We start from the raw sequence: 21,231 nt of genomic DNA, 5'->3' as shown, positions 1-21,231 counted from the left end.
AGAACAATTGTTAATCTAATATTTTATGTTAAACCATTGAAATAAAATTCCACATATATTTGGGTGAAAATAAATTGTGATGGTAGGAGTTCAGTCCTGAACTATTGACTGTGTCAGCAGCCAGTAAATATTTCCCAGGCTGGGCACAGTAGTTGTGAGTGTATATGAGGGACACCCAGTGAAGCCTGTAAATGGTGCCTGACCCTTGGGTCTTCTGATCTATTGAAGAACCATGACACAATTATATAAGTAACCAATTAGTAACAACAGAAAATGTGATTGTATATATTGAAGAGATGTGCAGGAACACATTAAATATTCATCTTCCCATAAATGTCCACCTGTTCCCATGTTGCATTAGCTTGAGGTAAAGTACAGCTGTTTAGATTTTATTATTCTTCTTTTGTTTGAATGAAAATGCCTCTCTCCCAAACAAAAACAAGAAAGGAGATTACATTTGTTATTGAAGGATATTTTTGCTGGATGAAGAATTCTAGATTCTTGGCAGATACTTTTAGCACATTGAAAATATATGACTCTGCTGTCTTCTGGCTTCTGCTTTTGCTGCTGAGAAGTCAGCTGATGGTCTAACTAACTCCTTTGAGGGTAAGATCACCAGCCTGCTTATTGTATCCTTTTAAGATACTCTGTTTGATTCACTTCTGTTTAATTTTAACATTCTCAGTTTGACTAGGAGTGAAATTCTTTAGTTTATCCTGCTAGGGTTTCACTCGGCTTCTTGGATCTGTAGACTGGTGTCTTATACTAATTCTGGACATTCTCAACCGTATTGATTTAAAATTTCCCTCCATGCATTCATTCTCCTCTCTGTCTGGGATTCCAATCAGTGTATTTGAGACCTTCTTAGTCAGTCCTTCACATCTCATTCTCATATCTGCGTTTTCCTTTTTTATTCTTTCTCTCTGCTGAATTACAGATGATTTCTCTTGAACTGTTTCCCAGTTTGTTATTTCTCTATTCTGTTTTGTCTGTTTTGCTGCTGTTGTGTTTTAAATTTTGGCTATTGTAATTTCTGGAAGTTCTTCTAAAGAACTGCTATGTTACTTTTTATGGATTCTTGTTCCATGCTGATATTTTAAAATTTGTTTTTCTGTTCTCTAAATGTTGTACGTTGTGTTTTAACCTGCTTCTGATAATTCTAAGACTCAAAATCTGTGTAGTCCTTTCCTGCTGTTGTTGTGCTTGTTTCTAACTCATGCTGCCTTGCTTCCCGTGTGCCTGGTTATCTGTGACGGGTTATTGTCCTCACACAGTTTTGGGGGTTCCCAGGGTGAATGTGCTCTCTCTGAAAGGCAGTGTGTGGCCTCTGCTGGGCTTCTGGAGTATTACCAGTCAGGGACTCTTTTTAAACCATCTTTAGCACCATGACTCCTGGGCCTGTGCGCACTGTGGATGTGTGCCTGGGATGCTGCACGGGGTGGCTACAGCTTCTCAAAGACTTTGTTATTCCTGCCTTTTTCTTTTCCTCTTTGTCCAGTGCCGGGAGAGCCTGCTCTTTATTCTTGTGTAGCTGGGGGAGAGATGATGAGTCACTTCTAGTTCATTCTTCCCCTGGGGATGTCGTCCTTTGGGAGGGTCTCCTTTAGGATCCCATGGTTGGTGGGTGTTAATCCTTGGCTTTTGCTGCCTTTGCCCCTTGAGGCCGTGGATCTGAAGCACAAGCAGATGGCACTGGCTGATGCCTTCAGGGCAAAAGTGGCTTTGGTTCTCCTGGGTTTAGGTTGTCCTCAAAATTTGGCCTGGCAGTTTCCCTTGTTCTGTCAATTTTTTAGTGCTCTTAAACTAATTATATTTTTAATGGTTTATCCAGCATTCGTCATTGTTTTCAGTGGGAAGTAGATCCGAATAACTAAGAAATTGGAAACTGCCTAATGGCCCAGGGCTGCTGTGCTGTTGGAATGTTGTTGTAAACCACACCCCCAGCCGCCCCAGCATGTGCTGTGCAGCCTCTGTGCAGGCTGGGCTGCAGAGAGGATGGCTCTTAGGGGTGCTGTTCCTTTAATTTGCTGAACTGTCCATGTGCTCATCTGGAGTAACTGTGTCAGGTAAAACCATCTTTATTAAAGGTGCTGTTGTTCATGCTTTCACCCAGGCACAATCCTGTCATCTTTCACTTCTTGGTGTTTCCTTTCATCTTTCTTATTGCTTATCTTTTTCTTCCATTTCTTTCACAATGTCCTAATTCTAGGATTACCTTACTACTGCTTGTTGGTCTACTGCAGTAACCTCTTAACTGGTCTTTGATTACTACCAGAATTGAACATCCTTTTGCATTTATGAATTCTTATGACTCCTTGTATAAATTATCTGCTTTTTTCATTTGATGAATTATTTTATCATATGCTCTCAATAACAATTTTTAGTCTCTTGGAGTTTTACCATACAGAATATTTATTTTTTTCTTCTCTTTTTCTGTGTTTCTTCAGTTTGAGCATTGTCGCCTTTTGTAGTTCGTATATTCCAATCTGTAAACGTTTCACCAGGTATTATGACAAAATCTGGGAATATAAAAATAAATGTAAGTAAATATAACATATTTATCTATGCTTAAGTTCATATTATGGTGCGGGAGATAACACATATACATGCTTATGGTACAGTGTGTAAATACTGTAATACTGCATATAAGAGAGAGTAACTATTGTTGAGGAAATCTGGGGAAACTTTGTGGAGATAATGTGTTAGCTGCATAGCCATTTTCCTGTAGAAACACAGGGTACGGGAGGAAATTTCAGATATGGAAAATGTGTGCAAAATCATAGTGATGAAAGTCATGGTGTGCTACAGGGAATGCATATAGGTTGGTATCATTGGAGAACAAAGTATTTGGGGAATGAAAATTGAAACCAGGAAGAGTTTCAAGGCCTGGGTTAAACAAGACTTTGATGGGCCCACAGAGCGTGCGTGGTGGGGATGATGGAGTGGATGAGCGGCGGGGTGAGGCATCCGGCTGGGGAGAGCGTGTGGGCTGTGGCTGTGCTGTGGCCGTGGGAGTGGGCTGCTGAGGTGGGGTGGGGGTGGGTGGCGGGCCAGGGCTGTGAGCATAGTGTGGACCAGTCTTCACATGGATACAGCAGTTACTTTGGAGAGTGGCAAGAAGGGAGACGTTACCGTGTCAGGAAGATTTGGGTTTGGACTGCCTCGGTCCCAGTTTTAGCCCTGAAAGTCCCATGTCCTGAGACACCCTAAGTCCTGTGAGAACTGGGATGGTGGGTCACCCTGGGGAGGAGCCAGAGGGGCTGATGCATCTGGGGCTGTGAATGGTGTGGGGGAGGTGCTCTCCAGAGTTGGGGGAGGGAGGGAATGAGTCTGTGCTGACTTAGGCCAGAGCAGTGTCCTCAGGAGGCTGCAGAGGTCCAGGAGGATGGGGAAGAGGGCAACCTGTGGACCGGGCTGGATAGGAGGGCAAAGTGGGAAATATTTTGGAATGAGCTCAGAGGGAGTATACATATGAGTGAGGGGGTAGATGGGGCAGGGCTGGAAGAAATGAGAATGGCTAGGAGCACTGCTGGGGCTCCAGAGGGGTCTAAATTTTAGGTACTGACTGAGGGCAAGGATGAGGGACATGCATGAAAATAATTGAGCAAAAGATTCATTGAGATCTTTGGTGCAAAGTTGTTTCAGTTCTGACTCTAGGGTTTTCGACTCAGGCTTTTAGCCTCTTGGTTAGGATTGAATAATATAAACAGTCTGATTTTTCTCAGCCACTTATTTCTCTAAGGTTCTATATTTTTATATTTAACCTATTGTCTTTTGTAATATAGTTTTACATTTGCTCTTAGGAATAGATATGAGTTTTTAAATAAATTTTCTTAATATTGCTTTCTATATATTCAGCATCATTTATTACATAATGTGTTGTTTACATATTGTTACTTTATGTTTTGCTATGTTACTGGCATTTTTCTAGGGCACACCAGCTTGGGAGTCATTCAGCCTATAAATTGGCCACTGTTGAGTCCTGCTCCCCAATTCAGACCTGGGGTGGGGTGTGGGTGTGTGTGTGTGTGTGTGTCTCTCTGAGAGAGAGCGAGAGAGAGAGATTGACTGATTGAGATTGATTAATTGAAGTGACTTTCTTCCGTCTTCTGTGCCCCATGTGGCTTCCTCGGTTTCCGGCCTCTGGGGTGGTATCAAGCTATTCTCAGTAAATCATAATGTTTAATGCTGTTAAGTGCTGCCTGGCTACCCTGTTAGTGCTGATCTATAAGCCTCAGGCAAAGCCACTGCCCTAGTGGTGCCATTGGTGACTTGCAGCTTTATCCACGGCTCTTTGAGTGAATGGTCTCTGAGCTGGACTCTAAACGTAGGTTCCTGGGATGGATCCCTTGTTGCCTCTCTTCCACTGTGCTGAGTGTGCTTCCTTCCATCTGCCCACCTCTCGCTCCTGTGAGCCAAGGCTGAGCGCCGGGTCATGTGGCGTCCTGCCTACCCTGGGTGGTTTGGAGGGTGTCCCCACCTCACCCCGGCAGCCCTGGGGTATGTGCTCCACTCCCGCTCTCCCCAGGCCTGGCGGGCACCCAGGTCCTTGCAAGACCTCTGCTCTCCTGCTGCTGCAGGAGGTCACACCTTCTCCTCTCAGAGTGGCTGCTGCTTTCAGATTTCATTGTTGGTGGAGTCAATTTATCCTCTCCTATAAACTTTTGCTATGGTTGAATAATACAGTTAGTTTATAAGTAGCACCTTAACTTTTGCTTGTGTTATCTGCTGGCACTGTCCCTGGCTTCTAGAAGGTGCTGAAGGAATGTTTGCTGAGTGGGGTGGGATGGGGGGAATGCTTTCCTGATGTGTCCTGTCAGATTGTAATGTTCTCATGTGTATCTGGGCCTGTTATGCACAGCTCAGGAATTACTGCTGTTTTGATTTATTTAGGAGACTTAGAAGAACTTTTGTTTAAATTACCCAGCTCTTTTTAAAAAGAGGCTTGTTTTCTTGTAGGAGAGGAGAAATGTGCTTGAGTATAAGTGATTAATCTTTCCTTTTTGGTGTTAAATTTTACTGTATTCCGAATGTGCCTATGCTATTAAAAAAGCAGTAATAAAATAACCAGACGATTGATTTTTACATTGATCATGTTGGCAGAGTTACTGAGACATCAGCATACTAATTAGAATGTCAGGATATTAACTTATTGTTCATTTTTCTAACTTTGAATGTTTTGGGTGACTGTAAATGACAAAGAATTTGTAAGTAAAGTAAAGATTTCCCCTAGAGATTTACCAATTATTAACAGTTTAATTTTTTCCCCCTTTATTTGGCTCTCTTCTGTACATTTAAAGGAAGGAAGTATTTTGTAAGAATTGGATTATTAGTAGAAAAAATGTTTTAAACTAACTTTTAGATAGGTAAGTGTTCTGGTTGTTTATTACTGTGTAACATCTGTCTCCAAACCTAAAACAACAATTCTGAAACCTAACATTAGAACTTTAAAACCATAGTCTAACCCTAATGTTTTAAAACAATACCATTTTATTATATCTCACAATTTTGAGGGTCAGGGATTCAGACTGGGCTCAACAGGGCAGTTCTTTTGCTCCACATGGTGTTGCATGCGGCTCCTTGGTTGGTAGCTAGTCTGGTCTAGGATGTCCAAGACAGCTTCACGCACATTCCTCTTGCTGGGTGAGGACTTCTAGAAGGCTGGACTCTGCGGGGATCCTCTCCATGGCATCCTGCAAACAAGGGGGCTGGACTTCTTTTCTTGTGACCCAGAACTCCAAGAGAACAAGGGTGGAAGCTGTCAGTCCCCCAAAGATGAGGCATGGGATGGCCTGGTGTCCCTTGCACCATACTTTGTTGGTCAAGCAGTCACAGGCCAGCTCAGTCATGGGGAGAGCGAATAGCTCTCAGCTCTCAGTGGACAGAGTGTCAGGGAATTTGCCGCCATCCTAAATCCCCACAGTAGGATTAATGATTGGGTCACAGGGCATTTGGCAAACATGTGCCCTTTACAGATCACAATATTTACTACAGGTATAGCACCGATGTTTATTAAAAATAGTGATAACAGTATTAAAAATCATGAAAATTGCTTTCAGTATTTGCTTTACCCACAGATTTTTAATTTCATTATAAAATGATTCCTAATTGTTTCATTATACATTGGATATTTTAAACAGTCTTCCCATTAATTACTTGTTTTAATTAGCTTTTTACTATTAATATTTTATATTAAATTAATTTTGTAGTAAATAATAAAATATTAATATTTTAATATTTAATATTAATAAAATTAGAAGTTTAATATTGTTGGTATTATTACTTTTTACCTGCTATACAGATGTGTTTAATTTTACTTGAAATCATTTATTTGTATTTATTGATGCCATGCCCCTTTCTACAAAGGATTAGAGGTGACTTGCAACAAGACACATATGATAAATATGTATAGAAGTAAAATATAAATGGCAGTGGAGATGAGGATCAAGAAAAAGATGAGTCAGTAAATGGTGTCACCATCTGTCCAGTGGCTGAAGCCCCAGACCTAGGAGTCTTTTTCTCCACCCCTTCATTTGCAGTCCATCAGCCCATGCTACCTCCTAAACATATCCCAAATCTGTCCACTTGTTTTTTTCCTACCTGTACTTCTCTAGTTCAGGCCTCTGTCATCTTTTCCCTAAACTGCCCACTGAGAGTAGATCTCTTTCTTTCTCTCCAGTACAATTCCTTACAACACAATCCTTTCTCCATTCAGCACTAGAACAAGCTTAAAATCACAGTATAAATCAGATCGGAACTTTCCTCTGCCTAAAATTTTAGTTTACTGTACCATTCTTAGTACAAAACCCTATCTCAGCAGGCCTCAGAGCCCTGTCTGCCCCCCTCCCGCCCCTGCTCCATCGCCTCTTTCTGTTCCTCCAGCGCACTAGCCTTTTTTCTCTCTAGCACCTTAGCACTAACTGTTACCTCTGCTTGGGGTGCTCTTATCATTCAGGTTTCCAATTAAATGTCACTTCTCCAGAGAGGCTTTAATTGACTGTACAACTGAAGTATAAATCTGTCCCATCCGTAGCACATCCCTTTGTTTTATTTTCACCATAGATCACTACTGATAGTTTATTGTTTATTGTCTGTCTCACGCCATTAAAATATAACCTTCATGACAGCAGCGGTTTTTTGTTTTTTTGTTTTTTTGGGTTTTTTTTTGGCTTGTTTATAGCTGGATCCCATCTGCTGGAAATAGTGCTTGGCATATAGTAGGTTCTCAGTGTTTCAGAAAGAAACATTCTCCAAAAAAAAAAAAATCAAATGTTAGAATTGATGGTAGTATTTCTAGGACATGGTAAATTTATTTTAGAAAAGAGGATTCTTTCCCTGGGATTTACTGTATTTTAGACTAGTGGTGTGTTTCAGAGTCATTAATGGACCTTTTAAAGAAATATACACCTCTGGGCTTCAATCTATAGGTCTAAGTGGCACCAGGGATCTGTAATTTTGAAAAGCTCCACTGCAAATCTGATGGACAGCCATGTTTAAGGACCAGGCCTTGAGAGAGAGAGCTGGGTGGATTCAAGGAGAAAACTGGCCAAAGTGTTTATAAACGTGAATGAATATTGTTGATTGGAAGTTTATGGAATAAATCTCTGGGAAGCATTGTTTATATCTTTACTTCAGAGGCCAGGGCAATAGACTAGTGGTTTCAAACTGGTGTGCCCAAGATGATCATTTGGGAATGTGGGAAGAATGTAAGTAATACAACTTATATATTTTTAATCTCATTCCTTTTTCATTTTTTTTGGGGGGGGGCATGTTATCAGTACCTAATATACAGTGATATGTGTATGTAATTTATAAACATACTGGAATTATGTGCTCAAAATAATTTATTGATGAAAATGTGTGATCCAAAGAGGAGGGAGATCACTCTATCAGTCAGGATAGGCGATGCAGTGGTAACAAATGACCCCTAAGCCTCAGAGACTGCTAAAAGGTTTGTTTCTTGTTCATGCTTTATGTCTCCTGTGGGCCAGCGGTAGCCCTGCTCTGTGTCATTTTGGCGCCATGATTCAGGCGGATCGAGCAGCCTTCATCTGGAACTTTACCAGTTGCTGTGGTGGAAGGAGGAGAGAACTGGGTAAACCACGTGCTTGTAAATTGTTGGCTTGGTAGTGACATGTGTCACCTCTACTCACATCTCACTGACTGAAGCAAGTCACATGGCTACATGTGAGTTCAGCAGGTAGGGGATGTGTAATCCCCCCTCAGTGAGGGACTCTGCACAGGGTGAGCAGCAGGGCAGTCTACACAGACAGCCTCCAACACCTGCTCAGTGTGGGGACGTTTGCCGCACCAGACCTCGCTCTTAATCCCCTTTCAGGATTGCTGGCAGAGGGAGTCTGCTCTCCCCATTCTTGGTCTGATGAAGAATACCAAAAAGAAAAAGATGCACACAGCCCAGATCCTTAATTCTTTTACTAAGGAGCATGTAAAATAACATGATTATAAAATAAGGAAGTATAACTTTACCAAAACTGTTAGAGCTCTGTGTGATTTTTGCTTGAAAAAAGATTATACCATTACTGCATATACCATTTGAAACATTCAGGTACTTACTATTTGGTGGGTGGGTGTGGAAAATAGAGGTTGAGGTAGGGGAATTGTGAGTAGTGGTGGAAAGAGAACTTCAAGGCTCAAATGTTCAGGGTCTTTGCTGATTGAAATTTAACCAGACTGAAGATGGAGCATCTCTGGAATAATAATGTAAGTCATTTGGAAAATGCGATTCCATTTAGAGCAGTTTGTTATGTACTTCTTTTCAGGAAGATGTTAATTTGGGAAGCATAATATGCCTTGATTTTAAGGTGCTGTAGTGATAACCTAGCTAACTTTATTACTTATTTTGTATACCCCCTAAAGACCAGTCCTATGTTAGTTTAACTAATAAAATGGCAAATTCATAGAAACCAGTTTAGTTTCAGGAAACATTTAACTTTATTTACTTAATTGAAATACAGTTGACTTACAACATCATTTTAGTTTCAGGTGTACAACGTAATGATTTAATGTTTTTATACATTACAAAGTGATCACCACTATGCGTCTTCTTACCATCTGTCACCATACACAGTTATTACAGTACTATTGACTGTATTCCCTATGCTGTACATTATATCCCTGTGACTTACTTATTTTATAACTAGAAGTTTGTACCTCTTAATCACCTTCACCTATTTGCCCTTCCCCCTGTCCCCCTCCCCTCTGGCAAAAACTAGTTTGTTTTCTGTATCTGTGAGTCTGCTTCTGTTCTTTGTTTGTTCTTTTGTTTGGGTTTTTAGATTCCACATACAGGTAAATCATATGGTATTTGTTTTTCTCTGTCTGACTTATTTCACTTAGCATAATACACTCTAGGTCAGTCCATGTTGTCACAAGTAGCAAGATGTCATTCATGGCTGAATAATATTCCATTGTGTATATATATATATACCACATCTTCTTTATCCATTTGTCTATCAATAGAGACAGATTGCTTCCATATCTTGGCTATTGTAAATAATGCTGCAGTGAACATAGGGGTGCATATATCTTTTTGAATTAATGTTTTTGTTTTCTTTCCAGGAGTGGAATTGCTGTATTGTATGGTTGTTTTATTTTTAATTTTTTGAGGCATCTCCATACTGTTTTCCACAGTGGCTGCACCAATTTACAATTTAATACACTAACAGTGTATTAGGGTTCCCTTTTCTCCACACCCTCCGCAAAATTTATCTTTTTGATAATAGCCATTCTGACAGGTGTGAGGTGATATCTCATTGTGGTTTTGATTTGCATTTCCCTGGTGAGTAGTGATGTTCAGCATCTGTTCATGTGCCTGTTGGCCATCTGTTTGTCTTCTTTGGAAAAAATGTCTGTTCATCTCCTCTGCCCAGTTTTTAATCAGATTGTTTGTTTTTTGATATTAAGTTATATGAGTTGTTCATATATTTTGGATATTAACCCCATATCAGTTATCATTTGCAAATGTTTTCTCCCATTCAGTAGGTGGCCATTTTGTTTTGTTGATAGTTTTCTTCATTCTGCAAAAGCTTTTTAGTTTGATATAGTCCTATCTGTTTATTTTTGCTTTTGTTTTTCTTGACTGGGGTGACAGATCCAAAAAGAAGAAATTGCTGAGACTGATGTCAGACAACATACTACTTATGTTCTCTTCTATGAGTTTTATGCTTTCAGGTCTTATATTTAAGTCTTTAACCCATTTTGAGTTTATTTTTGTATATGGTGTTAGAAAATGGCCATTTCACTCTTTTGCATGTAGCTGTTCAGTTTTCCCAACACCATTTATTGAAGAGACTGTCTTTTCCCTATTGTAAATTCTTGGCTCCTTTGTGGTAAATTAGTTGACTAAAAAAGTATGGGTTTATTTTTGGACTCTTAATTCTGTTCCACTGATCTATGTGTTTGTTTTTGCGGCAGTACCATACTATTTTGATTACTGTAGCTTTGTAGTATAGTTGGAAATCAGGAGCATGATATTTCCAAGTTTGTTTTTCTTTCTCAAGATTGCTTTGAGTATTTGGGGTCTTTTGTGGTTTCATACAAATTTTAGGCTATTCTAGTTAGGACTGTTTAGGAGTCTTCTAGTGCTGTGAAAAATGCCATGGATATTTTGATAGGGATTGCATGAACTGTAGATTTTTTGGGGTAGTATGGGCATTTTAACAATATTTATTCTTTCATTCCATGAGCATGGTATGTATTTCCAGTTATTTGTATTGTCTTCACTTTCTTTCGTCACTGTCTTATAGTTTTCAGAGTACAGGTTTTTAGCCTCCTTGGTTAAATTTATTTCTAGGTATCTTATTTATTTTGATGCATTTGTAATTGGGATTTACTTAATTTCTCTTTCTGAGAGTTGTTAGTGTACAGAAATGCAACAGATTTCTGTAAGTTAATTTTATATTCTGCAACTTTACTGCATGAATTTATTAGTTCTAATAGCTATTTTGGTGGAGTCTTACGTTTTTCTATATGTAGTGTGTCATCTGCAAATAATAACAGTTTTACTTCTTCCCTCCAATTTGGATGCCTTTGATTTCTTTTTCTTGTCTGATTGCTGTGGCTAGGATTCTAGTACTATGTTGAATAAAAGTGGTGAGGATGGGCATCCATGTCTTTCAACTTTTCAGCATCGAGCATAGTGTTAGCTGTGGGTTTGTTGTATGTAGTCTTTATTATGTTGAAATATGTTCCCTCTATACACACTTTGTTAGGAGTTTTTTTTATCATAAATGGATGTTGGATTTTGTCAAATGCTTTTTCTGCATCTATTGAGATGATCATGTGACTCTTTTCCTTTGTTTTATTATTGTGGTTTAGCACATTGATTTGCAGATATTGAACCATCCTTGTATCCTGAGACTAAATCTCAGTCATGGTATATAATCCTTTTAATGTATTGTTGAATTTGTTTTGCTAATATTTTGTTGAGGATTTTTTGCATTCTATGTTCATCAGAGACAGTGGCTTGTCATTTTCTTTTTTTGTAGTGTCTTTGTCTGGTTTTGTATATTGATATTGGACTGTAGAATAAGTTTGGCAACATTTCTTTCCTCTTCAATTTTTGGAATAGTTTGAGAAGGATAACTCTTCTTTAAATATTTGATACAGTTCCTCTGTGAAGCCATCTGATCCTGGACTTTTGTTTGCTGGATTTTTTTTTTTTTATTACTGATTCAATTTCATTACTGGTAATTGGTCTGTTCAGATTTTCTATTTCTTCCTGATTCAGTTTTGGAAGATTGTGTGTTTCTAGGAATTTATCCATTATTACTAGGTTGTCCAATTTGTGGGCATGTAATTGTTTGTAGTAGTCTTTTATGGATGTGTTTCTGTGGTATTGGTTGTAAATTCTCTTTCATTTGTGATTTTATTTATTTGGGCCCTCTCTTTTTTTTCTTTCCCTTGATGAGTCTGGCTACAGGTTTGTCTATTTTCTTTATGTTTTCAAAGAACCAGCTTTTGGTTTCTTTGATCTTTTCTATTTTTTTTTTTAAGTCTCTATTTCATTTATATCCACTCTGGTCTTTTAATTTCCTTCCTTCTACTAATTTTAGGTTTTGTTGGCTCTTCTTTTTCTAGTTCCTTTAGGTGTAAAGTTAGATTGTTTATTTTAGTTGTTTTTGTTTCTTGAGGTAGGCCTGTATTGCTATGAGCTTTTTTCTTAGAATTGCTTTTGCTGCATCCCATAGTTTTTGGATCATTGGGTTTCCATTTTCATATGTCTCTAGGTATTTTTTAATTTCCTTTTTGATTTATTTGTTCACTGATTGGTTGTTTAGTAGCATGTTGTTCAGCCTCCACATGTTTTTGTTTTTCCAATTTTCTTCTTGTAATTGATTTCAAGTTTCATATTGTTGTGATCAGAAGAGGTGCTTGATATGATTTCAGTCTTCTTTAATTTATTGAGACTTGTTTTGTGGCCTAGCATGTGATCTGTCCTGGAGAATGTCACATGTGCACTTGAAAAGAATGTGAGTTCTGCTGCTTTTGGATGGAACGTTCTGCACACACACACACACCTATTAAGTCCATCTGGTCTAGTGCGTTGATTAAGGTCAGTGTTTACTTATTGATTTTCTCTCTATCCATTAATGTAAGTGGGATATTAAAGTCCCCTACTATTATTGTATTACTGTCAGTTTCTCCCTTTATGTCTGTTAATGTTTGCTTTATATATTTATATGCTCCTATGTTGGGTGCATAAGGATTTACAAACATTATATCCTTTTGTTAGATTGACCTCTTTATCATTATGTAATGTGTCCTTCTTTATCTTTTGTTACAGTCTTTGTTTTAAAAAATCTTTTATCTGATACAAGTATTTCTATCCCAGCTTTATTTTCATTTTCATGGAATATCTTTTTTCATTTCTTCACTTTTCAGCCTATGTGTGTCTTTACATCTGAAGTGAGTGTCTTGTAGGCAGGCTATAAATAGGTCTTATTTTTTTTATCCATTCAGCTACCCTATATCTTTTTATTTGTGAGTTTAGTCCATTTACATTTAAAGCAATTTCTGATAACTATGTACTTATTGCCATTTTGCTGTTGTTTTCTGGTTGTTTTTGTAGTTCTTTTCTGTTCCTTTCTTCTTCTCTTGTTCTCTTCCCTTGTGGTTTGATGATTTTCTTTAGTGCTATGTTTGGATTCCTTTATCTTTATTTTTTGTGTATCTCTTGTAGGGTTTTGGTTTTTGGTTACCATGAGGTTCGTACATGTATATATATATGTGTGTGTGTATATATATATATGTATGTATATGTTTGTTTTAACCTGATGTTTGCTTAAGTTTGAATGCATTCTAAAAGCATTACTTTTTTACTCCTTCCATCTACATTTAGTGTTTTTGGTGTCATATTTTACATCTTTTTACTTTGTGTGTCTCTTAATTGCTTATTGTAATTATAGTTGATTTTATGACTTTTTTCTTTTAATGTTCATACTAGCTTTTTAAATGGATGATCCACTGTCTTTACTATGTATTTGCCTTTAGCTGTGAGGTTTTTTTCTTTCATATATTTTCTTATTTCTAGTTACAGCCTTTTCTGCTTAAGGACCCTTTAACATTTGTAAGGCTGGTTTAGTGGTGATGAACTCTTAGTTTTTGCTTGTCTGGGAATCTCTTTAACTCTCCTTTGATTCTGAACAATAGCCTTCCTGGGTGTTCTTGGTTGTAAGTTTTTTTCTTTCGTTACTTTAAATGCAACATGCCACTCCCCTGTGGTCTGCAAAGTTTCTGCTGAAAAGTCAGCCTTTTGGGGCTTCCTTTGTATGTGACTCACTGTTTTTCTCTTGCTGCCTTAAAATTTCTCTCCCTATCTTTAACTTTTCCCATTTTAATTATGATATGTCTTGGTGTGGATCTCTTGGGTTCATCTTGTTTGGGATTTTATGCTTCCTGGACCAGCATGTGTGTTTTTTTCCCAGTCTGGGGAAGTTGTCAGCCATTATTTTATTGAATAGGTTTTCTGCCCCTTTCTCCTTCTGGGCCCATAATGTGAATGTTAGTGCACTTGATGTTGTCCTAGAGTTCCCTTAAATTATTCCCATTTTTAAAAATTCGTTTTTCTTTTTTCTGTTCTGATTGGTTGAGTTTCACTATTCTCTCTTCCTTGTTGCTTATGTGGTCTTATGTATCATCTAAAATGCTGTGTATTTCCTCTAATGTATTTTTCATTTCAGTTGTTGTATTCTTTAACTCTGATTGGTTCTTTCTTATGTATTCTAACTCTTTGTGAAGTTCTCATTGTGCTCCTCCATTCTTCTCTTGAGTTCTGCGAGCATCTTTGTGACCATTGCTTTGAACTCTTTATCAGGTAAATTACTTATCTCCATTTCATTAGGATTTTCCTCTGGGATTTTATTTTGTTCTTTTGTTTGGAACAAATTTCTCTGTCTCCTCATTTTGTTTGACTTTCTGTGTTTGTTTCTGTGAATTAGGTGAAATGTTATGTCTCTTGGTTTTGGAGGTGTGGTCTTGTATAGGAGTATCCCCAGTGTAGACTGTATGTGCTGGTCAGCTTTGGCAGGCCAGGTGGAGTTGTAGTGGGGATGGGCTGGGGCTTTTCCAGGACACGTTGGGGCTGCTGCCTTGGTGGAATGGTTGATGCTGGAGTGGACCTGGGGTTTGCTGGGGTGGCCTTGGCAAGCACCAGGCTCTTTTTAAACTGCAGCCTCTGTGCTGGGACTCCCAGTGAGTGAGTTTGTGTATGAGCCCTTTAAGAGTGGAATTTCAATTTCCTTCAGCTCTCCTGTGCATAAGCCCTGCTGGTTTTCAAAGCTAGTTAAGTGGGCTCACCTACCCGGTGCCAGTCCCTGGGTCTGGTGTGCCCAATATGGGGCTCAAACCCTTCGCTCCTGAGGGAGGACCTCTGAGTTTGTGATATCTCCTCCTGCTTGTGGCTTGCTGCTCTGGGGATGTGGGTCTTGACTAGATAGTGTCTCTGCCCCTCCTACCCTACTCAGTGTGTTTTTTTCTTTATATCCTTAATTGTACAAGAGCTCTTCTGCTAGTCTTCAGGTCATTCTCAGAGAGAGTTGTTCTATATATAGGTGTAGTTTTGGTGTGTTTGTAGGAGGAGGTGAGCTCAGGATCTTCCAACTTTGCCATCTTATCATGATCATGTGGATCAAAAATGTTTCACTGTGTTCCTGGAGAACAAGCTAATCAAAATGTACATTACTGATAGTAATAATAAATATTTACCATTTATTAAAGGCATGCTATATGTTAGGCCTATTCTAGACACTTTACATACTTTATTTTACTTAATTCTGACAAAAAAGTTCATGAAACAGGTATTATTTTCTTCCTTTTACCAATGGAGAAACTGAGGTATGAAGAGGTTAATTCACTTTTTTAAGATTTGAACTTAGGTTTCTGCAGTTACAAAAACTATATACTTTCTACTCAGTTCCTCTGCTTTCATAATTCTTCCACTGTAGCTGTTTTTAACTCTTACATGAGATCCTTTGTTAGTAGAAGCAGGAAGCTGTTTAATTTTGTCTTGCTCTTTTAGAGAATGAGTTTTTTCTAGGCATCCAGTAGTTAACCTCATTAGGGGAGCCTGAGAAAGTGAAATATGCTCATATTTTTCCCAGTAGTTTTTATACCAGAAGCAGAAGAGAATACTCAAGATTATTTTAGAAATTTGAAATAATGAAGTCAGTAGAAGTTTGTACTAATTAATAAAGTTTCAGACAGACATCCAACATTTTTCAGTGACAATTCTCTTATTTTGTTTATTATTAACTAGCTAAATGAAGGTTTAGATGTGTGTAGCAAATGGATGAACTTTTTAATTCGCCAAGGGAAAACAATATTTACTGAAAGGCTATCATGTAGGAAATGACATTAATTTCAGCTAGAACGTGCATTATTCGGAATGCACCCAGTTACTTTGGGTGAACAGTTTAGAAACACATTGAATCCCTTAGAATTTTATTCATTATTTCTAATCTAAGTAAAGTCTAGATAATTTTTTTTTCTTTTTTTTTGGGGGGTGGGGGAAGATTTCAGTGAAAGACAGTCTTACCACATTCTTTAATAATCTACTCTAGTTTTCATTCAAGACCTTGAATTTTGTTTAAATTGAGCCTTGACTGTATACCTAAGGCAGAAGAGTGTTTGGAGCATTAAGTCTCTTGTAAGTAAAGTATTCTGTTGTATGACAGTTGAGATGAACTGTGCTTCCCCTGCTTACCTGACAGTTACTTGGTGAGCAGTTAATTGCTTATAAACACCTGTGGTATTGTTAATACAAATATTTGAGTTGAGTTTAGGGAAAGAGAGGTACTATATTCCCCTATATTCGTGGAGAAGTCTTAGTGGTTCTTATATATTGCTGTGGGATTTGTTCAGTTAAAACCCCAGATATTATCATGGCAAACATCTGTATGTTCAAAGTTATCTAATTCTTTGTTGCTATAATAAGTGACTGTAAAAGGGATGTGGTGGGTTAACACATTTGGCCTCAACTTCAGTATTGCCAGATCCAGTCAAAACCATTTGGGCAAAAAACAATCCATGCAATCACCTATGATTATCCCCATTAATGGTGGGGAGAACAGGCATGTGTATTTAATTTTTATTTAATTTCAAATAAGTAAGTGTTCACTGCACAAATCTGAAATACTTTTTATATTTAAATTGGAAATCACTTAAAGATAGTGAAAGATCATCACGAGGATGTACAGATATCTTGTTCCCTTTCACCATGTCTCCCTGGTCAGTTTCTCACTTTATCAGTTGCTGTTTGAGAATTACAGCTTGGCTCTGAAACATACCTGCCTCTTCTCAAATAGTCTCTGCATTGTGTATCTGGTGGTATATTTGAGCTTCGAAGGATTTGTCCTATGGAATGCGAAGTAAAAGGTAAATAGTCAATTAAGTAGAGAAGTTACTATCAACAGGTATATGTACACAAAGCCATTACTAAAGGAGAATAATCTGGTGTTAGCTCTTAGAGAAATATTTGCTATTGCTAAAACTCAATTTAAACACTCTAGAATGAGTGTTGATTATATATAATGTGTGCTGTGACACCCTTTAAAATTTTTGCCTATGAGACTTCTCATGACATCTAGTTATATTACATTTTTAGTTTTTGTATTTTTATCCTGTTCATTACCAAAAAGGAATTAAAGTGGTAGTTTTCAGTTGATGACTCTCTTGCACTGATTTTGATGATACATGTTTGTTTGTTCAGTGCTCTCAAATATAATAATAATGAAAATGTTTGAAATATTTTGAGAGTTACGAAAATGTGACAGAGACACGAAGTGAGCAAATACTGTTGGAAAAATGGTGCCAATAGACTTCCTCAACACAGGGTTGCCACAAACCTTCAATTTGTTTAAAAAAAAAAAAGTTATATCTGGGAGGCACAGTAAAGCAAAGTGCAATAAGACGAGATATGATCGTATTTATTGGCCCTTCAAATTTTCTCAGTTGTAAAGTGTGTGTTCATATCTTTTGCTCATTTTTCTATTGGGTTGACTGTCTTTTTCTGTCTTGGCTTTCCTTGGCACTTTGTGTGTCCCTATACATTCTAGAAGCAACAAAGACACATAAGCTATTGTGATTTTGCTTGAGAGTATATTGATTCTGCAGGTTAATTTGAGGAGAATTGGTACATTTATAGTATTACATCTTCTGGTGCATGTTTATGGATGTCTCTCGGTTATTTAGGTTTTCTCCAGTTTCCTTCAGTAAGGTTTCACATGTTTTTTTTTTTTTTTCTAGAGGCCTTCAACATCTTTTGTTAGATTTATTCCTAAATACTTGATAGTTTTAATCCCATTATGAATGGTAGTTTTAAAAAAAATCCATTATTAAACTGGGCTGCTGGCAGATAGAAATACAATTGGTTTTTCTGTATATGACATTGTAGCCAGAATCCTTGCTTAATTGGGTCAGTAGGTCTAATAATTTATCTGTGGATTTTCTGGATTTTCTAAGGATTCTAATCACATAATATGTAAATAATGACAATTTTGTTTCTTTTTTCCAATCCTTATACTTTTCTTTTGGTTTTACCAATCTGGTTCCCACTGATGGAGTCTTGTTTCCTTGTGAGTGTGTTTTCTCTGTGTGCTAGAGATTGTATTTGGGGAGTTATTTGGAGGACTATACTGAGCCCTAGGAGAATTGTATATTTCTTTTTTTTAAACTTTGGGTTGGTTGGTTGGTTGGTTGGTTTGTTTATTTATTTATTTATTTATTTATTTATTTCTGTGTTGGGTCTTCGTTTCTGTGCGAGGTCTTTCTCTAGTTGCGGCAAGCGGGGGCCACTCTTCATCGCGGTGCGCGGGCCTCTCATTATCGCGGCCTCTCTTGTTGCGGAGCACAGGCTCCAGACGCGCAGGCTCAGTAGTTGTGGCTCACGGGCCGAGTTGCTCCGCGGCATGTGGGATCTTCCCAGACCAGGGCTCGAACCCGTGTCCCCTGCCCTGGCAGGCAGACTCTCAACCACTGCGCCACCAGGGAAGCCCAAGAATTGTATATTTCTTCAGAAAGGTTTTCATTTTCTCCTTTCATGAGTCTGTGGGTGCAGCTAGTCCAGGGTATTGTTTCTCTGCTACTGTTCTTTTGATATGTGTCCTCAGAAATTGGCAGAGTAGAAATTTGAAAGTATATTGAGTTTAAGTTTTCTAACATATTTTGGCTTCATTAATGATAGTAATGACTTAATCATATTAGGAATGATTTGAGATATCAGGGTTTTAAAAGTTTTAAAAAAGTATAGAGTCTTCACTAGAACAGAAAAGTGCTTTACTGAAACTGAATGCAGAGTTTTAATTTTTAAACGATATAAAATATGTTTCCTTTTAGATAAGTGATGAAGAGAAGACTCTCCGAGAACAGGATATTATGGCTTCATCACACAGTTTAGGTGGTGTTCAGTTGGAGCTGGAGTCAGTTTATAAGGTAGGTACGCTTTTAAAGTACTTCCTAGGTTTTGTTAAATGTATCACATTGAGCTTCTATCCGTGTTTTATTGATGTGTTTGTGTAGCCTCTTGTGGGCGCAGCCTCTCCCCCCTCCTGTTCGGATGTTGTCTTCACCCCCCGGATGTGCTGCTCCCCGCCCCGGGCTGCGCTGCACCGACCCCTGGCGCTGCTCGGGTGCCGACCCGTTGCGGGCCACGCTCTCCTCAGTGTGCTCAGCCTCGGGCTGCGCTGGGGCTGGGAAGCCCTGCAACGCCCCTCTCCCCCGGCCCCTTGTTCCCTATGCCGCCCCCGCGAGGGAGCCTCTCCTCCCTCCCGGGTGCCTTGGGGCCCCGGCCTTCTTCCTCCTGCCCTGGTCCGGCCCCTGCCCCCTCACCGCCATCCGCGCACCCTCAGCACAGACTCCTGCCTGTGTGAGCCTGGTGCAGGGCTGCGGGGCTGTGGACCTCCCGAAGCAGGGGATGGGCGGCGACGTGCTGCCCATGCCCGGCGTCTGGTGCGGGTCCTGCCACCACGGGCACTCCATCCCCACCTCCCCCGCTCCACCCCCGCCCCAGTCTGGCCACCGTCCTCCGGCAGGGCCAGGGAGCCACTGTCCACATGAGTGAGTCCGTCTTGTGTTCTTCAACCAAGTGGTGAACTGCTTCAGGGCAAGGACTGTGTGCTGGATGTAGAAATCTGTAAATTAATTAGAAACTTTCTGTAAAAACACATGATCTGATTATTGTGTGGTGTCATTGAATACATTGAAGAATTATGGGCGTGTAGATTTAACTCTTCCATAAAACTTGGGCAAATAGGGTATTTTTTTTTAAACTTAGTTTTTTACCTCATTTTTAAGCAGTAGAAAAACTCTGTTGAAGAGTAAGGATGATTTTTGCAATTTATTAATACCATTACCATAATCGGCTCATCTCTTAAAATTTTACCATAGTTCATAGGACTTTAAAAAGTGTAAGTAGAATAGTATTTATTAGGTTTTTAAAAAAAAATTTACTGGCAAGTACTTATTTTAAAGACAAAACTGGATATTTATTATTATTTCCATTTCTTAGTGTTGAGATTAGCTTTTCCAACATATTTCTCTGGAGAAAGAGTGGAAACATAGATGAAGAAATTTGGAATTACTTACTAGTAATTTTTAGCACTGAACATACTGTATACACATTGGATTCCACTTGATGCAGAATAAAATGTGGACTATGTCATGTGAGGGGAATGCAGTGTACCTAGAGGGCTTGAGCTGGGAATTTGAAATCCTGGTGATTATAATTTGTAAATTGATGAGTTAAGAATGAAAATAAAGCATTTTAACTTGGCTTATTATTTTTTGAAAGATCTACTCTAAAACCAACACATTTTTGGCCTGCCACTCCTTCCTAATGCTGTTGTTTACTTACAAGGAGGATAAATTGATCTTCTTGCTTTTTTTTTCTTTTGATCTGCTGGGACTAATGACTTTCTCATAGGAGGGATTTTGTTTAGCCTTAGTACTTATGAAGACGTAGGAGAATTTCATAATGATAGGTACTGACTTATTTTCCCTGTTTCACACTGAATTCAGATCCCTTTTGCTGATGCTCTGGATTTGTTCCGAGGAAGGAAAGTCTATTTGGAAAATGGCTTTGCTTATGTACCACTCAAGGACATTGTGGCTATCATCCTAAATGAATTTAGAACCAAACTGTCCAAGGCTTTGGCTGTGAGTATTTTACTTTGGTTCCATATTTCCATGTTTACTTTATTTCCATATGTTCATGTTTTCAGTTACATACTCTTGATAGTTTTGTTCTGTACTTCTTAAAAAATAATTTAATTTTTATAATATTCAGATTGCTTATGATGCTGTACTGTTATTTGTAGAACTCCTAGGTTTTACTTTTTTTAAATTTATTTTATTGAAGTATAGTTGACTTACAAGGTTGTGTTAATTTCTGCTGTACAGCATAGTGACTCAGTTATGCATATATATATACACTCTTTTCCGTTATGGTTTATCACAGGGTATTGAATATAGTTCCCTGTGTAGGACCTTGTTGTTTATCCATTCTATAATAGTTTGTGTCTGCTAACCCCAAACTCCCAATCCATCCCTCCCCCTTGGCAACCACAAGTCCATTCTCTATATCTGTGAGTCTGTTTCTGTTTCATAGATAAGCTCATTTATGTCATATTTTAGATTGCACATATAAGTGCTGTCATATGGTATTTATCTTTCTCTTTCTGACGTACTTCACTTAGTGTGATAATCTCTAGCAACCAT

At 38.4% G+C, this 21,231-nt stretch overlaps 1 protein-coding gene across 2 annotated transcripts in view; it reads left to right on the top strand.

The window, feature by feature from the left end:
* Positions 1–21,231, top strand: part of PRIM2 (DNA primase subunit 2) — a 282,564-nt gene that overhangs the window by 50,201 nt on the left and 211,132 nt on the right. For both annotated transcript variants that reach the window (XM_068557727.1, XM_068557728.1), the window contains exons 6-7: positions 18,853–18,948; positions 20,533–20,670. In XM_068557727.1, coding sequence (XP_068413828.1) covers positions 18,853–18,948; positions 20,533–20,670 — 234 coding nt within the window. The remainder of the gene's footprint in view (positions 1–18,852; positions 18,949–20,532; positions 20,671–21,231) is intronic.

The sequence above is a fragment of the Eschrichtius robustus genome, chromosome 12 (genome assembly GCF_028021215.1).
Source record: "Eschrichtius robustus isolate mEscRob2 chromosome 12, mEscRob2.pri, whole genome shotgun sequence".
Classification (NCBI taxonomy): domain Eukaryota; kingdom Metazoa; phylum Chordata; class Mammalia; order Artiodactyla; family Eschrichtiidae; genus Eschrichtius; species Eschrichtius robustus.
This window is presented reverse-complemented; position numbering and strand designations above follow the sequence as displayed.